At 43.2% G+C, this 22,776-nt stretch overlaps 1 protein-coding gene across 17 annotated transcripts in view; it reads left to right on the forward strand.

Annotated features, from left to right (window-relative positions):
• DNM1 (dynamin 1) overlaps positions 1–22,776 on the forward strand; it is a 278,440-nt gene that overhangs the window by 198,745 nt on the left and 56,919 nt on the right. For all 17 annotated transcript variants that reach the window (XR_012236097.1, XR_012236096.1, XR_012236099.1 and 14 more), the window contains one exon: positions 14,387–14,496. Coding sequence is in view for 14 of the 17 variants with exons in the window: in XM_073600424.1 (XP_073456525.1) it covers positions 14,387–14,496 (110 nt within the window). In the remaining 3 variants the exon portion in view is untranslated. The remainder of the gene's footprint in view (positions 1–14,386; positions 14,497–22,776) is intronic.

Genomic DNA, 22,776 nt, shown 5'->3' on the forward strand with positions numbered 1-22,776 from the left:
ATATCCCCAGAGCTCGATGCTGCCACCACCATGCTTCACTGTAGGAATGGTATTGGCCAGGTGATGAGCGTTGCCTGGTTTCCTCCAGACATAACACTTGCCTTTCAGGCCAAAGGGTACAATCTTTGTTTCATCAGACCAGAGAATTTTGTTTCTCATGGTCTGAGAGTCCTTCAGGTGCCTTTTGTCAAACTCCAGGTGCCTTTTACTAAGGAGTGGCTTCCATACAGGCCTGATTGGTAAAGTACTGCAGAGATCGTTGTGCTTTTGGAAGCTTCTCCTCTCTCCACAGAGAACCGCTGAAGCTCTGTCAGAGTGACCATCGGGTTCTTGATCACCTCCCTGACTAAAGCCCTTTTCCCCCCGATCGCTCAGTTTGGCCAGGCAGCCCACTCTAGGAAGATTCCTATGGGTTCCAAACTTCTTCCATTTACGGATGATGGAGACTACTATGCTCATTGGGAACTTCAATGCTGCAGAAATGTTTCTGGACCCTTCCCCAGATCTGTGCTTCGATACAATCCTGTCTCGAAGGTCTACAGACAATTCCTTGGACTTCATGGCTTGGTTTTTGCTCTGACATGCACTGTTAACTGTGGGACCTTGTATAGACAGGTGTGTACCTTTCCAAATCATGTTCAATCAAGTTGTAGAAACATCTCAAGGATGATCAGTGGAAACAGGATGCACCTAAACTCAATTTTGAGTGTCATGGCAAAGGCTGACACAAACTTACACAAACTTGTGGTACGTAAGTTGTTTTTTTTGTTTTTTTTTATACATATATATAAATTTACAAAGATTTCAAACAAACTTCTTTCACATTGTCATTATGGGGTATTGTTTGTAGAATTTTGAGGAAAATAATGAATCCATGTTGGAATAAGGCTGTAACATAACAAAATGTGGAAAAAGTGAAGCGCTGTAAATACTTTCTGGATGCACTGTACATGCATTTGAATGACAAACTCAGAGTTTGACAGTATATGGAGTTAAAATGCAGCTCAATAGCACATGGGGCATTCAAGGAAATGCAGTGCAAAGCAGGTCAAGCACAGTCTCTGAAGTGCCATGTGTACTGCTTAATAAAAGTCAATAGAATTTTGCTGACCTACGCTTGATGTGTATTCCAAACATGTAAAATGCAGGATAACAATGTCCGCTGACATGAGCCCTTTAGTTAGATTTTCTCTTTGTCTCCCTACTGTAAGCTGCCTTAAAAGCTCTCTTTCCAGCCACAAGTGCCTTCTGTATTTTGATGACAACATCAAATATAAATGGACTGCCTTCTAGTTCAGATACTTTAAAGCGGAGTTCCAGGCTTTTTTCTTGTTTATTAAAAGTCAGCAGCTAAAGTATAGCTGCTGACTTTTAATAAACAGACACTTACCTGTTCCACAGTCCAGCGATGCAGCCGCACGGAGCCCCGCTCCTCTCCCCCTCCATTGAAACTGTGGGCACCCGGCCGTGACAGCTTGTGGCTTCCCGGCCGGACGTGCACTGCACATGCTCGAGTTGCTCTGCGCCCTCCCGTAGGTGGAAGCAGGAAGTGGGACAGGAAGTCCCACTTAGAAACTAAGCACCCCCCCCCCCCAAAAAAAAATTACATTCCAAATGTGGCATTTAAGGGGTGAGGAATGCTTAAATTGGAAGTTCCACGTTTGGGTGGAACTCTGCTTTAGCTCTCTAAGGCTGATTTTTGGTAAGATGACAATTACGGGAATTTAACATAGTACTGAATCACTCAAAAAAGGAATCGGCTTCCCTGCTTATGTAAAAGCATGTATCATTTATTTAATATAGCATTGTAAAAAAGACATAACACCCTAACACCTAAAACCAATTAAAAACCCATATAACTCGTCAAGAAGCCCTCTGAAATGTAAATGCCAAGTAAAGAAGGTGTATAAACCAACAAATGAATGTAAATAAATAAAGATTTCACAGTTGTATTTATTGACGTTAAATGCTCTTTAAAAGAGAAGTTAAGGTTTTTTTTTTTAGGAATCATACTTACTTCGGTGAATGCAGCATTGGTGCGATGCTGCATCTGTCCCTCCGGCGCCTCTGCACTGAGAACCGAGCCATCGAACACTGCCGATCGCTCGTTTTTCAGAGCTCCCCGAGCAGAGAGCTGCTGACTGTCAGACACCGCTCTGAGGTATGCCCACTCCTTGCTCACTGGGGTGCTGGACTGTAGGAGGGGCTGGGGGCAGCCGGCTCAGGCTCTCAGTGGCTCATTGAGAGGCTGAGCCAGGTGTCAGCCCAAGCACCTGGCGGATCCAGACTTTTATTGTCATGATGACGCAGTGCCTGGACTGACTTCTGTGACGTCAGCAGAGAGCGGACTTCAGTCCGCTCTCTGCTGAAAACGGGTCACAGGAGTTCAAAAACAAACTGCACTCCTGTGATCCATAGGAGAAGCCCAGCCAAACAAGCTTTGGCTTGACTTCTCCTTTAAGTTTCTTTCTATCTGAAAATGCTAGTTGGTGGCTGACGATACTGAAGTTTTTATTTTTCACCAAATTTCCTTTGCTAGTTGCAAAACCCTTTCAATTGTATATTAAACAGACCAAAAGCAAGCAAAGACGCAAATAGGAAAATTAGCTTGTTAGAGTTTACATACACGTTAATTGCCAGATAGCTGGCAATTTGACGTACAGTTAAAAAAAAAAAAACAAAGTAAGAATTAATTACATTTAATTCCAACACTGAATCTATGTGTTATCTTTGCCCAGAAAGTGGAATTACACGTTAAAATTAGAACTGTATTGTGTGAACAGAGAATCACATGAATAGGCTTGAAGATGTTGCAGGTTGGTTAGGTCTTGAGAAATACCTCTATATTGCATGCAGGTATTAAAGCTGAAATTTGAGCTACTATAAAAAGGAACACCAATTAATGCAGGTTCTTATTTATTTTTTAAAAAAGTGCACAAGTTTGTAAAAGAAACTCATATAAGTACCAGAATTTGACTTAATTTCTAATTTTTTTTAAACCTATTGTAATGCCCTGCACAGTAGCACTCTAGAATAGTAGTAGACTGTGAGAGATGGGGGCAGTCCTGGGGTGAATCAGGCTCTTCAGCATGCACGTGTGCTGACAAGGATCACACTGACAGAAGGAGAAAGCAGAGAGATTAAATCATCAGTCTTTTTCTGCTTCTTCACTATCTAACCACGGGCGGGGGGGTGACCTACCTTGGTTGCTTAACTGCGCTAGAGAAAAGTGAGGTCACCAGCCTGGCTGTGCTTTGGAGCAGAACAGTGTAAATGGCTGGCTGAACAGAAATACAAATCCTTTGGCAGGTAAAACAGCTCCTTTTATATTGATTTCATTATGTATTTAACTGTTTACTGGAGCCCAGCTTTAATTGTAAGCTCTGCAGACTATTGCAATACTTACCATCTATAACTACATTCTATGTTACAGCTATGTGACTGTGAGCTACAATACCCTTTGTGTTTCTTTTTAGGGATTTTTCCTCTTTTTTTAGGTTTTTTCACATAGTCCTCTAGTCTAACTATTAGCCCCGAAGTTCTAAACTAGAGGCTGGAAATCTGCTGACACATTTATATATTCCTATAACTGCCTTGCCCACAATTACTCACAGATGTAACAGCTGGTTTACTCATGTGGAATTTCCTTTCAAAAACCCCAATCCTCCACTCTCTGGACCCTCACAGACATAAACCAGAAGGTTTTTTTTTTTTTTCCGTGTAAATCTCTCATACAGGATTTCCAAGTTTCATTGTTTTCTGATTGGGAAGGGCTTGGATGCAAAGCAAAAGGGGAAGCACGCAGTAGATCTTGGAGCAGTCTTTGCATCACACACACACACTAACCAAAAGTATTCCTCCCTTGTGGTAAAGTGGGATTTCCTCTAGCTTTTTTTTTTTTTTTTTTTTTGTCAGGACATAAAAGAATTTATTTGCAGAGAAATAAAGAAGAGAAAAGTTGCATCTTAGCATCCCTGTAGATGTGCAATATCCTTAGACAGTATCTCACCAAGGATGGAAGGTTAACTACAACACTTGCTGCAATGCTTGCAGTTTTACTTCATGTCCTGTAAAACAATTTGAACTTATGACATGGCCAGGATATGCTATGGTTGACTCCACCCTCATTTGCTGGGGACAATCCCCACTTTACCACTTTAAGGGTTCTATCCCTGGGAAACAAATATCCCAGTCAATGTCTCCAGAGGGCAAAAAGTTAAGATGGCGCAAGGCAAAGTGGGGTCAACAAGCTAAAACTGTCAATTAAAAGAAAATCCCTAAATGTCCATAATGCTAAATGTCCACTTTAAGGCCCCTTTCACACGGGCGGACCATTCAGGTCCACCTGTCAGTTTTTTAGGCGGACCTGAACGGACGTTCTATACAGGTCTATGGAGCGACGGATGTCAACGGCGTCATGTCCGCTGACATCCGACCTGCTCCGATCCACTAAAGTGTGACGGAGGAAAACCCTAAGATGGTGGCGACTCCTCTAGCAGAATAATGGATAACCTCTGTGCACTGTAAAACAATAAAAAGTCGGAGTTCCACCATCTCAGTGTAGATTTTATTGAACCACAGAAAAATGAATTAAAATGCACTCCCATATATAAGAAGATTAAGGCACATCAAACCATCCTCTGAGCATCTGCAGAGTTCGGCAGGAGAGCTGATGGCCAGATGTTGCAGAGTCGCACCTGGAAGTGGCGGTTTGACAGAGAGGCAGTCCCAATGACCCAAAACATGTAGCCACACCCCCCTGTTACTACGTCACTTTCGGCTTCCAGCCGCTGTTTGCGTTCCAATCTGGTTACTGCTCGTGGCTGCTTCCTGCTTCAAGCTCTGCATTGCCTGGTGCCACTTCCATGCTGAACTCTACACTTATATGGCGGCGCCCCCTGTCTTTTTATTTTTTTTATAATGTCTTCAGCGGGTTAGGCCTTGTTCTCCTTCTGCTGTCTTATGCATCCGGGCAGCTGTGTGGGGATGGCACCATCAAGAATTACAGGTGCTACCCCAATATAGCACAACTGGAACCAGTAATGCATGCGCAGGAATTTTCTAGGGGGTGTGGTTAAAGTGGTCTGGAGGGTGGCCCTAAATTTCATTTTGAAATTTTTAATCATAGGGGATGCAGTCTGTGCGAAAGACCTGTTTACAAAGCATTGTGTTGTTACAGTGAGCAAGCAACATTTCAATGTTTTACTAGTATATGCACCGGGTACAATCCACATTCAGGTTCTACTCTGCTACTCTGCTGATTGTAGGAAATGCAGAGATGCGTTGCACTTGGCTGAGACTATTTCGAAATTATATTTACAAATGGTTCAAATATGCCCTGGTAAATAGAATTTTTATACAGCATCAACGGAGTGCACCCATAGGCATGCGCAGCCTATTACATTAGGGTGTGTACCCCAAAGCTCAAACGCGTGTGGGTGTGAGTATATAATATATCTGTATCTCATCTCCCCACCTGCATAGTGAAAGAGAAGAGAGGGAAAGCTTTGGGGGAGTCAGCACACAGAGCAACAGGGCCACTGTCAGAAATCATGGGCCTGATACAGTCTACCTGACAAAGCTCCCTCCACCTGACAGAGCTAGGGCCTAAGCCTGACAGGGGCGCAGTGTTCTATGAGGTGGGTGCAGGGTTCTGTGAGGTGGGGGCAGGGTTCTGTGGGGTGGGTGCAGGCTGCATAGTGATAGATGCAGGGTTTTATTAGGGTGGGGGGGGGGGGGGGGAGGGTGCAAAGTGATAGGTGCAGGGTTCTGTGGGTTGGGGGCAGGGTGCACAGTGAGGGGGTGCAGGGTTCTGTGGGGTGGGGGCAGGGTGGGGTGCAGGGTGTACAGTGAGGGGAGCAGGGTTCTGTGGGGTGGGGGCAGGGTTCACAGTGAGGGGTGCAGCGGTTCTGTGGGGTGGGGGCAGGGTGCACAGTGAGGGGGGCAGGGTTCTGTGGGGGCAGGGTGCATAGTGAGGGGTGCAGGGTGCTGTAGAGTAGGTCAGTATAGGGTGAGGGGTGCAGGGTAGATGGAATGCACAGGGTCAGGAGAGGAGTAGAGAACAGTGTCAGAGGGGACCCCAGATAGCCTGGCAGGGTTAGAGGGTTAGCTGGTACGATTTGGGCAGCCAGCAGTGTAGCCAATCTCTTCCTGCAGCACATCCACTAGAGGGTGGGGGATGAGTCGGCATCGCGAGGGAGGGACCCATGACACACTGGAAGGATCCACACAGCCGGCCATCCTCTGCACTTGCGCCTGCTGCTCCATGTCAGTCACCGAGAGCCGGGCACAGCATCGATCACTGGGATTCACCATCCCAGACCCACCACTCCATCCACTTCGCTGTGCTGGGCTGGGCTGGGCTGGGCACCAGAGTCTGGGGCCAAAGGAGGACTGTGTATCCACATTCAGGAGCAGGTGGAGTAATCTTCCACAGCCTTTGCTTGCAATTAGATTAAAGCCCTGGCAGATTGTTATAGAAGAAGCGGGAAGCCGGAACTTTAATTTAATTGTTGGGAACCACAGTGCACCCGAAAGTGGTTAAATAGTCCCCCTTTGGCCCCGGAAGGCAGATAAACAATGGGGCTGTTTTTTCTTTTTAAATAGCTGCAGAGCAGAGGTGCCCAGAGTTTTTGAGTTGGGCTCCTCTCTCTGCTGCCGGGAACCCATACAGAATTACCAGGGCCAGGCAGAGCGATGCACATGGGGGTGATTAGGGTGCCTATGAGTGCACCATATCTCGGGATAGTAAACCACATGGATATTTTTGAAGAATAAGTTCACCTTTTGGAACATGTAACATGTTTCAGCAGCTGCAGCCCCCCCCCCCCCCCCCCCTCCCAGTGTCAGTGGGCAGGCATTTTCCCCGAGTGCCCATTATCCATGTTTAAAAAATAGCGCCGTCGTTCAGGGCTCCACCCACCCGACCGGCCGGCTGCGTCATTCATACACAGTCCTCAGTGAATTGGAAACTACAAGTCCCGACAACCTTTGTGGTTGTCAGCTTGTAGTTTCAATGAACTACCATGGCGCTGTTGAGCGCTCTGGTAGTTCTTTTCCTGTAAGTGTGTATCTGCCTGCCTGTACGAGGTAAGAGCAGACAGATACACTGACAAGTCTACAATAGTCCTCCATGGCACCCGCGATCGCGGATGCAATGCTTTTCAGGGTCCAAGTAAAAAAGAAATGCACATTTTTTTTACCTGCAAAAAGATGTGCATTTATTTTATTTATTTTAAATCTGAACTTATCCTTTAACTTATTAAATTGTTTTTCAAACAGTGCCTTCAGATAAAGTTGATATTCTTGAACAAACTACACATAAAACTGACAATGTATTCATTCTCATAATCATCCTTTTTCATATGATAATAGTAATACCATGTGTTTCCAAATGGTTTTTTTTTTTTTTTTTTGTAGCATTATATATACTGTATGTTTTTTTTCAGCAAAAGCAGAGTTTTCCTTTGACATTAAAAACAGTGAAAATCCATTGCTGAATAAAATATCAACTGCAGCTCCGTAATCCAGTATATTCTTCCAGAAGGGTAGAGCACCAATTGGCCATTTGCCACTAATGTTAATTGAAAACATGTGTAGGGTTAGAGCCGTCCAACTCTTTTTCCATACGGCCCCTTGTCTGCTAATCATGAGATCACATTTCACTCTTATGCGAAAATGTTTTTTTTTTTTTTCTAAGTACATAATATGAAGCTTAACGGAGTTGTAAAGGCAGAAGGTTTTTTTTTTAATGCATTCTGTGCATTAAGATAAAAAAAACCTTCTGTGTGTAGCAACCTCCCCAGCACCCTCTAATTACTTCTCTGATTCCCATCTCTCTCCAGCGATGTCCACGAGTGTTAGCCATCTGGGACTCTCCTCCTGATTGGCTGAGACACAGCAGCGGTGCCATTGGCTCCTGTGGCTGTCAACCAGTCAGTTAGCCAATCAGGGGAGAGAGGGGGCGGGGCCGGGTCAGGGCCGGGTCAGGGCTTTGTGTCTGAATAGACACACGGAGCTGCGACTCGGCTCGGGTGCCCCGATAGCAAGCTGCTTGCAGTGGGGGCACTCGACAGGAGGGAGGGGCCAGGAGCAGGGAAGAGGGACCAAAGAAGAGGAGGATCCAGGCTCCTCTGTGCAAAAAAACTGCATAGAGGAGGTAAGTATAACATGTTTGTTGTTTATTTTATTTTTTTTAAACAAGACTTTACAATCACTTTAAAGATACCTTTTCACCAACCAAAGAACTGCAGGTAGAAGCACATAAAATTCAAATATTTTTAATGTTTACTCTCAGTGCTTTTGTCCACGTTTGCTTGGGCACGGCAGCCAAGTTGTTTGCCTGAGCAAACGCAGCCCGCAAAAGCTTATATATTTGAACCAAGTGTTACTCCCAAAAAGCGAATGAGCCATATATACCTTGTTTCAGCACTAGTATGAGTCCCCGGGGTGATAATCGGGTGATGTAGTGCCTCCCTGGAGGTAATATTAACAACTTCTAAATGTCAGAAGTACTCATCAATGCACATAGAATTTTTTCAAGTTACTTTGTGTAAAAAAAGGGAAGAATGTGTTTTTAAAGCTGAGCTCCAAAATGAACAAATATTGTCTAAATACAGGAGATAGTGTATTTTTTTCAAGATTTGTGCATCAATCCAGTGCTAAACATTGCCTCTGTGCAAAAATTTCTTGTAATAAAGACTGAGCACTGCTGCTGTCGTTTCTTGTGCAGGGTGACTGGTCTTGTATCCGCCCCTTCTGTAGTGGGTGAAGCCCGCTGTGTACCTCCCACAGTTCTGCTCTCTGCACAGGCTATGTGTAGCATAGTGATGATGTCCCCACTAATTTTACAAGGTGACATCTGTGTTTGCAAAGTCATTTGGTGCACAGATAGTGGATTTGAACCTTTGAGGCAAATGTATAATATATATTACAAAATTATTATTTTTTGCCTGGAGTTCAGCTTTAAAAAGAACCAGGCAAGAAGAAGTCAGGCAGTTGTAGGAATCGGAAACTCTAACTGCTCTGGTTTGCTTGAATTGCTGACTGATTTCTTTAGAAAAACTGCAAGTAGGAAAAGAAGGGACCTGTTTACAGAAAACGCTTGCCATGTTTTACAGATAAAGTGTGTCAATTCCTGTTTTACCTCTAGTTCAACCGTTGTTGGTTTTCAGAAATTCTCCCCTCCCTTAAGTTCTTGCAAAATTAAATCTTGTTTCAGTAAATTAAAAAACAAAAGTCTGCGACACATATTAGACATACCCTGCACTGTACACTGTGCTTTTCTTTTTTATTGAATGGGTGTTAACCAGGCCATTGTACTGTTGCAATGTTTTACATTTGTTGTACCTATGTAAAGCCTAAAGTATTTTTGTAAAGTTCGAGTTTTATATTGCAGATGTTATTAGAACATGTCAGCTGTAGTGGGGAAGCAGTGCTGAAAAGAAAGGTCTTGAAATTTTCACATTTTTATTGCATTTATTTAAAAACATATAAATAAAACAATCGTGGCATTTTGGGTTTGGACTCCTTCTTCAAGAATAAAGGTTTCTGACTGTAGAGCACAGTGTATGGACAGGTAGGGAGCAAGGGTGGAATACCATGGTGAAGCAGAGTTGTTAACCTGCACGTGTTCCAAACTGCCAGCAGTGATGAGCACACAGAGTGGAGGAGAGCATAGTAGCTTTTTCTTTCTTTTCTGGCAAGTCTTTGCCCTCTTGTAAAAATGTGTTAAACACACATACTATGTATACACACACTATCTCACAAAAGTGAGTACACCCCTCTCATTTTTGTAAATATTTTATTAAATCTTTTCATGTGACAACACTGAAGAAATGACACTTTACTACAATGTAAAGTAGTGAGTGTGCAGCTTGTATAATGGTGTAAATTTGCAGTCCATGCACAATAACTCAACACACAGCCATTGATGTCTAAACCGCTGGCAACAAAAGTGAGTACACCCCTAAGTAAAAATGTCCAAATTGGGCCCAAAGTGTCAATATTTTGTGTGGCCCCCATCATTTTCCAGCACCGCCTTAACCCTCTTGGGCATGGAATTCACCAGAGCTTCACAGGTTGCCACTGGAGTCCTCTTCCACTCCTCCATGACGACATCACAGAGCTGGTGGACTTTGCACTTCTCCACCTTCCATTTGAGAATTCCCCACAAATGCTCAATAGGGTTTAGGTCGTCGTCTTGAAGATGTGTTTGAGGTCGTTATCATGTTGAAATACTACCCTGCGGCCCATGGATCCCTGGGGATCATGCTCTACTTCAGTATGTCACAGTACATATTGGCAATCATGGTCCCCTTAATGAACTGTAGCTCCCCAGTGCCGGCAGCACTCATGCAGTCCCAGACCATGACACTCCCACCACCATGCTTGACTGTAGGCAAGACACACTTGTCTTTGTACTCCTCACCTGGTTGCCACCACACAAGCTTGACACCATGTCAACCAAATACATTTATCTTGGTCAGACCACAGGACATGGTTCCAGTAATCCATGTCATTAGTCTGCTTGTCTTCAGAAAATTGTTTGCAGGCTTTCTTGTGCATCATCCTTAGAAGAGGCTTCCTTCTGGGACGACATCCATGCACACCAATTTGATGCAGTGTATGGTCTGAGCACTGACAGGCTGACCCCGCACCCCTTCAACCTCTGCAGCAATGCTGGCAGCACTCATACGACTATTTCCCAAAGACAACCTCTGGATATGACTCTGAGCACGTGCACGCAACTTCTTTGGTCGACCATGGCGCGGCCTGTTCTGAGTGGAATCTGTCCTGTTAAACCGCTGTATGGTCTCGGCCATCGTGCTGCAGCTCAGTTTCAGGGTCTTGGCAATCTTCTTATAGCCAAGGCCATCTTTATGTAGAGCAACTATTTTTTTTTTTCAGATCCTCAGAGAGTTCTTTGCCATGAGGTGCCATGTTGAACTTCCAGTGACCAGCATGAGAGAGTGAGACCGATAACACAAAATTTAACACACCTGCTCCCTATTCACACCTGAGACCTTGTAACATTAACGAGTCACATGATACCGGGGAGGGAAAATGGCTAATTGGGCCCAATTGGCACATTTTCATTTAGGGGTGTACTCTCTTTTGTTGCCAGCAGTTCAGACATTAATGGCTGTGTGTTGAGTTATTTTGTGGGGACAGAAAATTTACACTGTTATACAAGCTGTACACTCACTACTTTGCATTGTATAAAATATCATTTTTTTTCTACCAAAATCCGGATAATTTAATCAGGATAATTTAAAAGTATTGTAAAGCCAACTTTGTTCAAAGTACTTCCAATTAAATATATTTAATGGCATATTTATAAAGCAGTGGTTGAACATTATTTACTGATCATTAGTCATTGTCCACCCATCTGAACATTCTCCCCATAAAGTACTTGTGCTCTCCACATTCACCCACATGTTGGCATAATTCAGGCATGCTTGATGCCTTTTGCTCACAACGCACATTCCCCCTGATGAATAGTAAAGCCAGATCCCGGTACAATGTTCTGTGTTGAATATATGTTTAATATAACAGTCCCCAGGCCTAATTGCTTCAAAATATTATTTTTCAATTACTGATTCATGTCTTTTTTAGTGGCTCAACGTGGCCATGATTCACTCATCACTGCACATGTTTGACATGCTGCATATATGGATTTAGCCTCAAATCCTGGTTGACAAAGGCTTTCCCCTCCACCTTGCTAGTTACTTAAACTCTTTAGAGGATAGCAGGGCAAAAGTCTAGCAGATGGTGATTCAGTTGAATCTAGGCGCCCCAATATGTATAGATGTGACCACCTTTTTTTCTTTTTCTTTTAATAAATAGTGCAAAGGGGTAGACAAAAAAGGTTGAACTGGATGGACTTGTGTCTTTTTTTAAACCAGACTAACTACGTAACATGCCCTTTATAGGTCAACACCATCCACAATGTGTACTTTTGTTTTTCTTGGATGTTGGTAATCAAATCTCAGAGGGATTTCAGCTGTGAAATACAGCCCCAATGCCAAAAAGTTGGGAAGTTGTGTAAAATGTACATAAAAACAGAATGCAATGATTTGCAAATCTCATAAAGCCATATTTTATTCACATTTGAAAATGGAAAATATACCAAATGTTTAAACTGAGAAAATTTACCATTTTAAGAAATATCTAGTTTTGAAATTGATGGCAGCAACACGTCTCGAAAAAATTGGAACAAGGCAACAAAAAGCTTTCAAAGTAAGTGGTGCGAACAAGGAAGACCTGGAAGAACATTTTGCAACTACTTAGGGTTAATTGACAACTGATGAGGTAAATCCATGTTGCACTACAAGTGCAGTCGCTGTAGATCTGAGGGGAGCATGCAAGAAAAATAAACAGCATTTTAGCTTGCACATGATTGGATGATAAAATCAGCACAGCTTCCCCTCATTTCAGATCTTCTTCACAGATCTACAGCGACTGCACTTCCAAGTGCACTTGTAGTGCAGAGTGGATTTGCCTTTAGTAAATCAACTCCAGAGTGTAGATGGGCAGAGGTTCACCAATCTGTGAAAAACTGCATCTAAAAACTGTCAAACTCTTTCAGAATAATGTTCCACAATGTAAAATTGCAAAGACTTTAAACATATCATCATCTACAGTACATAATATAAGCAAAAGATTCCCAGAATCTGGAGAAATCTCTGTGCGCAAAGGACAAGCCTGAAATGCAATATTGGATGCCGTGATCTTCTGGCCCTCAGACGGCGCTGTATTAAAAACAGGCATGATACTTTGATAGACATCACTGCATGGGCTCAGGAAAACTTCCACAAATCCCTATCTGTGAACACAGTTCGCCATGCCATCTAAACATGTAAGTAAAAGCTCTGTCATGCACAGAAGAAGCCATATCTAAACATGATCCAGAAACACCACCATCTTCTCTGGGCCAAAGCTCATTTAAAATGGTCTGTTGCAAAGTGCAAAAATGTTCTGTGGTCAGAAGAATCCAAATGTAATATTCTTTTTGGCAACCTTCTGGCTTATCAGCATTCGGTTCAGAATCAACTCTGATGGTATGGGAGTGCATTAGTGTGTATGAAAGGGGCAGCTTGCACATCTGTAAAGTCACCATCAATTCTGAAAGATATATCCAGGTTTTAGAGCAGCATATGCTCCCATCCAGACAATATCTTTTTCAGGGAAGGCCTTGCATATTTAAGCAGGACAATGCTAAACCGCATACTGCATCTATGACAACAGCATAGCTTCTTAGTAGAGGAGTCCGGGTGCTTAACTGGCCTGCCTACAGTCCAGACTTTTCACCAATTAAAAATATTTGGTGCATCTTGAAACAAAAAATATGACAAACAAGACACGGGACTATTGAGCAGTTAGAATCCTATATCAGGCAAGAATGGGACAACATTCCTCTCCCAAAACTCCATTAACTGGTCTTCTCAGTTCCCAGACATTTACAGTGTTAAAAGAAGAGAGGATGCTACACTGTGGTAAACATGGCCCTGTCCCAACTTTTTTGAGATGTGTTGCTGCCATTAGTTTCAAAATGACCTTATTTTTTTTTCTTAAAATGGCACATTTTCTCAGTTTAAACATTTAATATTTTCTGTTTCAATATGTTTTATTAAGGTTTTGAGTAGAATACAGGAACATATGCAGGTGTAAAGGTTCATAACAGTCAGCATTTGAGAATAGGTTGTAAATAACAAAAACACATCCTGAATGGAGGTAATTCACAATCAAGAACCCTGCCCTGGATACAACATCTTTGACCACAATTACACAGAAGTTATGTTATTGTCATACGCAAAAGAAAAGGGAGAAAGTTAAACAGGTAAATGTAAGTATCCTGCCACCGCTGAACAGGGTGAGGGGTCAGTTGTAATGTTGAATATAGTTCAGTCAGCAACTTATAACAGACCTATCTATATACCAAGCCTTCAGATGATATTTCCAAATCATTGCATTCTGTTTTTATGTAGATTTTACACAGCGTCCCAACTATTTTGGAATTGGGGTTGTATATCTACCAGTGCTCTCAGCTGCACATTAAAAAGTCAGAGATAATGTCCAACTCCCCTGATGGATTCTGTCTGATGTGCAAAAAATCAACTAGTCCAACTGCTGGAGAGCAGCATATTGTTTGTGGCCTTGTGGCAGAGAAAGAAGATCCCTCTCCACTGGAGTCTCTAAACAAGGAGTGTGTGATAATTCCCTTTTGGATGGGGTAGGCTTTTAATACCAGAAAATGCTAATTTTTACTATTGCCAATGTAAGTAAATAAATTGAGAGCTTTTGTTTATCTGTTTTGCATTTCCGGTCCTTGCCATACATGCACTGTGCCTTATTTCTAATGTTATGCATCATTTGCCCTCTACAGGAGAAAGAGAAGAAGTACATGCTGCCCCTGGATAATCTAAAACTTAGAGATATTGAAAAGGGATTTATGTCCAGCAAGTACATTTTTGCCCTGTTTAATACTGAACAAAGGTGAGTGTTTTTTTGTCTAGGTGTAATAATAATAATAAACTTCATTATATATAGCGAATTTAAAGTAGCTTCTCAAATCACTTTACAATGAAAACACAAGAAATACACAGGATAACAAGCAAAAAGGAACGATTAAGTGAAAGTTTGTCTAAAGGAAAACGTTTTTAGTTTTGATTTGAATGAGTTTAGAGAAGATGACTCTCCGATGTTATTTGGAAGTGAATTTCAGAGTTTTGAGCATAGCAGGAGAAGGATCTGTCTCCCATCGAGTATAGGTGAGTGGAGGGGACACACAGAAGACCAGAATTTGATGGGCGGAGGTTACGAGGGGGGGAGTAAGATAATAAAAGTTCAGAGAGATAATGGGGTGGCAAGCCATGAAGAGCCTGTGAGCAAAAGGATCTTAAAGTCTATGCAAAAACCTGACAGGAAACCAGTGCAGGGACTCCAGGATAGGGACAATATGATCATTTGCACCAGACGGAGTCAGGATTATGGCTGCAGAATTTTAAACATATTGAAGTTGATTAATAGTGGATTTAGGTACACCAGCGAGTAGAGCATTGCAGTAGTCAAGTCGGGAGAACACAAATGTGTGGATCAGCTTTTTAGCTACAGTGTATGATAGCATAGGACACAGCCTGACAACATTTTCTACATTTGGATCAAAGGTTAAATTGGCATCAAATATCAACCCTAGATTTTTTAATTTAGACTGAAGTTCAAGTACAGTGCCATCTATAGATAAACTATTAGAACTGGCCTTAGATAATTGATGGGGATGCCAATAAGCATGACTTCAATCCTGTCACAGTTTGAGGGAAATTATGCGCCATCCAAGTTTTTATATAACAAATACAGTTAGGACAGAAGCAGCCAAAGTAGACTCTGCTTTAGTGTGAATGTATATACGAGTTTCATGAGCATAGAAGTGATAATTAAGCCCATGTGGATCTAAGCAGTTGGCCAAGTGGAAACATGTAAATGCTAAAAAGTAAGGGGCCCAAGATTGAGCCCTGAAGAACATCGTACTTGACTGGACCAACTTCAGTTTGAAATCCGCCAAGAGAAACAAAGTGACAGCAACCAGTGAGATATGACTTGATCCATTTCAGAGCCAATTCTGAGACTCCAAATATGGTTTAAAGTCAAGAGAGAGTAAAAGATTGTGGTCTACACCAGTGGTAAGCGATTTTTCGCAGGCAATTTATCGGGGCAATAGCTTGTGTTCTGGTGTTGGTGCCGAGTGTGTCACTTGCCACATCGCCTGCCACCAGATGCAGCTTGTCACTTTCCACGTCGCCTGCCACCAGAGGAGGAATGTCACTTGCCATGCTGCCTGCCACCAGATGAGGAATGGCACGTCCCGGTGGTTGGAGACCCCTGGTCTACACAATCAAAAGAAGAACTAAGATACAGTAGAATAGGAATAGTTAGTGAGCCAGAATCAGAAGCTAACAGAAGGTCATTAATGACTTTTACCAAGGCGGTTTCTGTGGTGTGCATTTGCCGAAAACCAGATTGAAGGGGGTCAAATAGGTTATTTAAAGTTAAGTGATTATGTAACTGAGATATCGTAGCCCGCTCAAGGATCTTGGCAAGGAAGGGCAAGTTTAGATATTGGGCGAAAGTTGTTTAAATTGTCCAAAGCCATGTTGGGTTTTTTTGGTACCAGGATGATAGTTTTGAGGATTGTTGATACAAAACTGGTGCTCAGGGAGTCATTTATGATATTGAGAATAATGGGAAATAGAGAGGTAAAGCAGGATTTAAATACATGGGTAGGAATAGGATCAAGTATGCAGGTGGAAGATTTTATATTAGAGACCAATTTAATCAGGGATGCAGTGTCAAGTAGAGAGAAGAACCAGTAAAACTAGGTGGGATTCAGGAAGTGATGTGGATGAAAGGTGGTGGGGTAAGAATCTGATGCCTTATTTTGTCGATTTTTAAGGAGAAAAAAATCTATTTACAGAGCAGTGTTGAGGCTGGTAATGTGGAGAAACTGCAAGATTTTAATAATCTGTCAATGGTACAGAAGAGTAAGAGGGTTATATAATAAGAGGGTTGCTAAGATTTTTTTTCAATAGCATGGGAGAAATAGTGTGATCTAGCAGTCTCAATGTTACCCTTATAGACACACAAATGGTCCTTCCAAGCCTGATAATGGACAGTCAGGCTGGACTGGTGCCAATTGCGCTCCAGTCTCAGCGAGATTGCCTTCATTGAACGTAGGTGAGAATTATACCACAGAGCCGGATGGAAGAATGAGACGGTTTGAGTTTTTAGTGGGGCAAAGGTGTCAAGGGAGGATGAAAGCACTTCATTAAGGACATCTATTTTTTCAACAAGGGTATCAGAAGAGGAGATGCAGTATAGGGAGGAATTTTCAAATTTGGGCTGATCAATAGAAGCTCAGTTGCGATAATTTCAGATGGAGACATGGAGGTGTTAGAAATTGCTAGACTAGCTAGGTGGGTAGACAGTCCTAAGTCAAGGGAAGAGCAGTCAGAGACAAAAGACCCATTAGCAATGATAAGGTCCAGGGTATGTCCTTTGATATGCGTGGGGGTGCAGACAAATTGAGTTTGGTCAAAAAATTTCAGTAGAGCCAAGAAAACTTTTGCTAAACTGGAAGACTTTGACTCAGTGTGTATATTAAAATCCCCAAGTTTAATGATTCTTTTAAAACTAAGGCATAAAAATGAAAGCAAATCAGCAAAATCACCTAAGAAATCTCTACAAGACTTGGGTGGTCGATAAACAGTAGCAATAGCACATAAGTGGGGAACACAGACCTTGAGAGCAAGGCATTCAAAGGAAGAGAGACAGGGTACATTTACAGGGGATAAAGTGTACAGCAAGCTGTAAATAACAGTTATACCTTCACCTTGGCCCGAGAGATGTGGGAGGTCAAACAATCTGTACCTCAGGGGAGTGAGTTGGTTTATAAGGATGCCATCATTTTGTTTGTGCCAGGTTTCAGTTAAGCACAGAAAGTCCAACTTATTACCTTTGATAAAGTCCGAAATAAGTAGTGCCTTGTTAGTAGAGCGAGTGTTCAGGAGCGCTGATTCGACCTTCCTTGGAGGATCTAGTGGAGTCAGGGCATGTCAGTGAAAGCAGGCTTTTGAGGTTTGCCCCAGTGCGTGATGGTCTTGCAGCTTTACGCTGATGAGCAGGGATCGAGGCAGCACAGGTACTTGTAGGGGGGAGATCCAGTGCCACAATGCATGTATCTCTTTGGTCTTAAAATCCCAATATTCCGGCAGAGATGATATGCACCTTAAACCAAGAAATAGTTCTGTTTTAGTTGCAGGAGTTGCAGTGCAGTGTACCTTAGCAGTATGACTGAGAATGAGATCCGGGTACTTTAGGGGAGAAAAATTTCCAGTTGTTCACAGTCAGGGCTGCCTTCAGAAATTTTGGGGCCCCTTACACAGCTTTAGGCCTGGGCCCCCCGGGGCCTGATCACCAACATTCCCCAGGGCCTGCCCACTGGCCGTCCCACCAAATCCGCCCACATTGTGGAGACTGGAGGAATGGATAGATGATTGGTGCTGGGCGTGGATGTGGATACATTGTGGAGACCGGAGGGATGGATGGATGATGCTGTGTGTGGATGTGGATAGACAGGGCCTGTGCAAGTAGTTTTGTCTACTTAGGCGAGTATGCATTTTGGTGTCCCCCCAACCGTCCTCCTACCAACCCCTACCATCCACAATGCAAACCCCCACTCATATACAGTACAGTGTCATTATACAATACAGACTGGTCTTATACACTGACACCGTACTGTACATTATATGCAGACCAGTCTGTACCCTGCTGACACTTATGTACAGAGTGCAGGGTTCAGGAAAGTGTGAGGTACAGAGTGTAGGGTTCAGGCGAGTGCTAGACTCCAGAGAGAGAGATATCATTTTGCCCCTGTTCAAATCATTAGTAAGACCTCATCTGGAATATGCAGTTCAGTTTTGGGCACCAGTTCTCAAAAAGGATATCGGGTAACTGGAGAAAGTGCAGAGAAGTGCAACCAAACTGATAAGAGGCATGGGGGAACTCAGCTATGAGGAAAGATTAGAGGAACTGATTTTGTTCACTCTTGAGAAGAGGAGAATAAGAGGGGATATGATCAACATGCTCAAATATATAAGGGGTCCATATAGTGAACTTGGTGTTGAGTTATTCACTTTACGGTCAACACAGAGGACAAGGGGGCACTCTTCACGACTGGAGAAAAAGAGATTTCATCTCCAAATACGGAAAGGTTTCTTCACAGTAAGAGCTGTGAAAACGTGGAATAGACTCCCTCCAGAGGTGGTTCTGGCCAGCTCAGTAGATTGCTTTAAGAAAGGCCTGGATACTTTCCTAAATGTACATAATATAACTGGGTACTGACATTTATAGGTAAAGTTGATCCAGGGAAAATCCGATTGCCTCTTGGGGGATCAGGAAGGAATTTTTTCCCCTGCTGTAGCAAATTGGAGCATGCTCTGCTGGGGTTTTCTTGCCTTCCTCTGGATCAACTGTGGGTATAGTATTGGGTATATTGGATTGTACAATATTTTTGTTTTTGTTTTTTGTTTTTTTGTTTTTTTTTTATGGTTGAACTGGATGGACTTGTGTCTTTTTTCAACCAGACTAACTATGTAACTATGTAGCTAGGTACAGAGTGCAGGATTCTGGAGTGCGTTATGTACAAGAAGGAAGGTGGGTTCTGGCATGCATTATGTACAGGAAGGAAGGTGGTTTCTGGCATGCGTTATGTACAGGAAGTGGGGTTCTGGCGTGCGTGATGTACAGGAAGGAAGGTGGGTTCTGGCGTGCGTGATGTACAGGAAGGAAGGTGGGTTCTGGCATGCGCTATGTACAGGAAGCAGGGTTCTGGCGTGCGTTATGTACAGGAAGGTGGGTTCTGGTGTGCGTTATGCACAGGAAGGTAGGTTCTGGCGTGAGTTATGTACAGGATTTAGGGTTCTGGTGTGCGTTATATACAGGAAGGCGGGTTCTGGCGTGTGTTGTGTACAGGAAGGTGGGTTCTGGCGTGCGTTATGTACAGGAAGGTGGGTTCTGACGTGCGTTATGTACAGGAAGGTGGGTTCTGGCGTGCGTTATGCACAGGAAGGTGGGTTCTGGCGTGCGTTATGTACAGGATTTAGGGTTCTGGCGTGAGTTATGTACAGGATTTAGGGTTCTGGAGTGCGTTATGTACAGGAAGATGGGTTCTGGTGTGTGTTATGTTCATAAGAACACTAGGTACAGAGTCCATTCATCCATGTACATCCCAATACTGCACAACTCCTCCACTGCTTATAACCTCTGCATTACACACACCTCTCCTCTCCCCTCATCTTCCCATCCCCCAAAGCTCCACCATCCTCCACATGATTACCTTTGTAAAAAAACTTTTCTGTAAACTCCTTTTCAGCTTCTGAACTCCCCGACCAGATAGGAGATAAGGATCATGATGCAGAGCAGGGAGGCTGTTGAAGGAGCCATGGGAGAGCTGCTCTACCCCCACTTTCAACCAATGCAGAAACTGAAAGCTGTCTTGGTACCGTTTCCCCAGCCAGCAATGTACGAATGCCTCTTCCCCTATACACTGGTTGCTTGACAAAGGGGGCGGGTATGAGTAGTAGTCCCGCCCATACCCAACATCACAGCTCTCATCTGACAGGTGAAGTCTCTAGTCCACGCTGCACAGTGGACATCCAGCTGGCTTGCTTGCCCATCCCATTCCCTGGCTGTGCTGGATGTTATATCAGCAACATAATGTGTATACTCCCCTCTCCCTCTCTGTAGTGGGCCCCGGAGGGGGGAAGGGGGGGCCGGCCAGGCGGGCCCCTTGGGACACTCCGGCCCCTTACAGGAGTACTGCCTGTACCCCCTGATGGCGGCCCTGTTCACAGTGCAGCGCAAGCAAATAGGTCCAGTGATCCAAGGAAGGTTTGGAGGTGAGTCAGCAGCAAGCTGGGTCAGATTGTGAAACATAGGTCCACTGCAGGGCAAGGAAAGAGGTCCAGTTATCCAGGGAAGATTTGGTGCTCAGTCAGTTGCAAGCTGGGGCAGGTTGGGAAACAGTGAGCAGTCAGTTATAGAGAAAAAATCCCAGAGAACCAAGATATAGGACAGGGATATGCAATTAGCGGACCTCCAGCTGTTGCAGAACTACAAGTCCCATGAGGCCTAGCAAGATTCTGACAGCCACAAGCATGACACACAGAGGCATGATGGGACTTGTAGTTTTGCAACAGCTGAAGGTCCGCTAATTGCATATCCCTGATATAGGAAAACTCAATCCAGGGAATCTAAAAATCTGCTAAATCAATCCTAGTAGTCAGAAAATGGAGGAAGTTGAAAAGAAAAAATTGATTGTAAATTTGTAAAATTGTAGTTGGTGTGAGAAGCGACAGCAAAATGTGTCAGCCTTACCTCCACAGGCATGAGGTGAAAGTAACACTGTGGAAATATCTGCTTATATAAACTAGGAGCATCAGCTTCTTTTTTATATCAGAAAGGTTTTATGGAACCAAAAGAAATTATAACAATCTGGTAAGAGCATCAGCTTCTAGCAAACACCATAACCTTATCTCATACCTTTTAACAGTCAGATGCACCACCCAACACTCCCATTAGATAAGATTTTCACCCTCTGCTCTCCATCCCACAATGTGCCTAAGGGCTTGAGTAACCTATCACCAGATGAGAAAATTGCTATGCATGGCTATTTCAGACTGGTGGCATTGCCTATATCAGGGAGGAACAAAAGTGATCAGCATACCTCTGACCTGACAGATTTATTGTTTGTTCAAACTTTAGCTGGCCAGAAGTCATGCATGGGGCCCATACACATGGAACTGTCAGATGGGGTAACTATCCAGCTTTATGGTGGCAGAATCAGATTCTGCAGGCATTGCATTGTTTGGACAGGTTTGAGAACCCTGTCTGATTGCTATTCCCCTGGATTTATCTAGGGTTGTGGGGGGGTTCTACTCTTTTCCTCCATACCCATGTAAGAAATCCAAAATCTATTTAATTCTCAACCCTCTTACTCAGCATAAATGTGAATGCCACTCAAAGCTATTTTTGTTTATACCTACTGCTGGATTGGGATAAATCTTCAAATTGATTCAATCATCTTCAAATATTTATGGCAAGCTTACACAGATGCCGTATGCGGTTTAGCATTGTCCTGATGAAATATGCAAGGCCTTCCCTGTGTTGCACCTTTTGTTTATGTCTTGTTCAGGGTGCTAGAGCTTGTAAGCTTTGTAGAGTTTTTGGGTATCATAAAACCTCTAGTCCTAGATCTCCATATTTCCTGTTAGCCAGACCTCACTGTTAATCAGCTGTGCACAGGCATTTATAGATGTGAGATGCCTGATGCTCATCAGGGCTCTCTCTGCCTGCTGCTTGGTGAAATGATTGAGCGCTGAAAGAATACTAAAAGCTGCATGTGCTGCCTGGTTTTGGTGAACCTATTAAGGGCCACTCTGTTAGTCCTGAACTGCCCTGAGTTTAGTTAAGTGGCTCAGACAAGCAGATTTTTTTTTTTTTTTTTTTTTAGGACGTGTAAATCTCTGCTTGCTGTACAAAGCCTGTAAACCAGCGGTTCTCAACTCCCGTCCTCAGGACCCACTAACAGGCCATTTTATATATTTCCTTGGGGAGATGCAGACTAGAATACTGCAATCACTGAGCAGTAAATTATATCACCTGTGATGTATTTCAGTTATCTTGCAAATCTGGCCTCTTAGTGGGTCCTGAGGACAGGAGTTGAGAACCACTGCTGTAAACTGTTTAATTATTACCTTGATGAATAAAAGAGCAGAACAAACCTTCTTATACTGTTCCTGTCTCATGCATGGCTTACTGCTGCCAAGACACGGTCGGACTTTCCGACGGGAAATGTTCGATGTGAGTTTGTTGCAATGTTGGGTTGAAAGAGCAGGCAATAAGGACCTCTCCAATTACATCCAATCTCTTTCAGAAGTAATAGGACTATTGCGGTACCAAAGGGGTATAGACAAGAGTATTAAAAATTGTATAGTTTATTCAAAATAGGGATAAAAAGTCCTACAGAGGACACAATATGAACAATAACAACATAATACAATCATACAATAATTGTTACAGCAATATTGACAATCGAATTATATAAATAGTGCCTCCTCAGACACATAGAGGCAGGTTATGTGGTACTTGCAGACGTGACCTCTACAGTTTCGTGGTTAAAAGCCGATTCTTCAGGAGGCGTCTTTTTAGTACATACTCTAC

This window comes from Aquarana catesbeiana, linkage group LG09 (genome assembly GCF_042186555.1).
Source record: "Aquarana catesbeiana isolate 2022-GZ linkage group LG09, ASM4218655v1, whole genome shotgun sequence".
NCBI classification, from domain to species: Eukaryota; Metazoa; Chordata; class Amphibia; order Anura; family Ranidae; genus Aquarana; species Aquarana catesbeiana.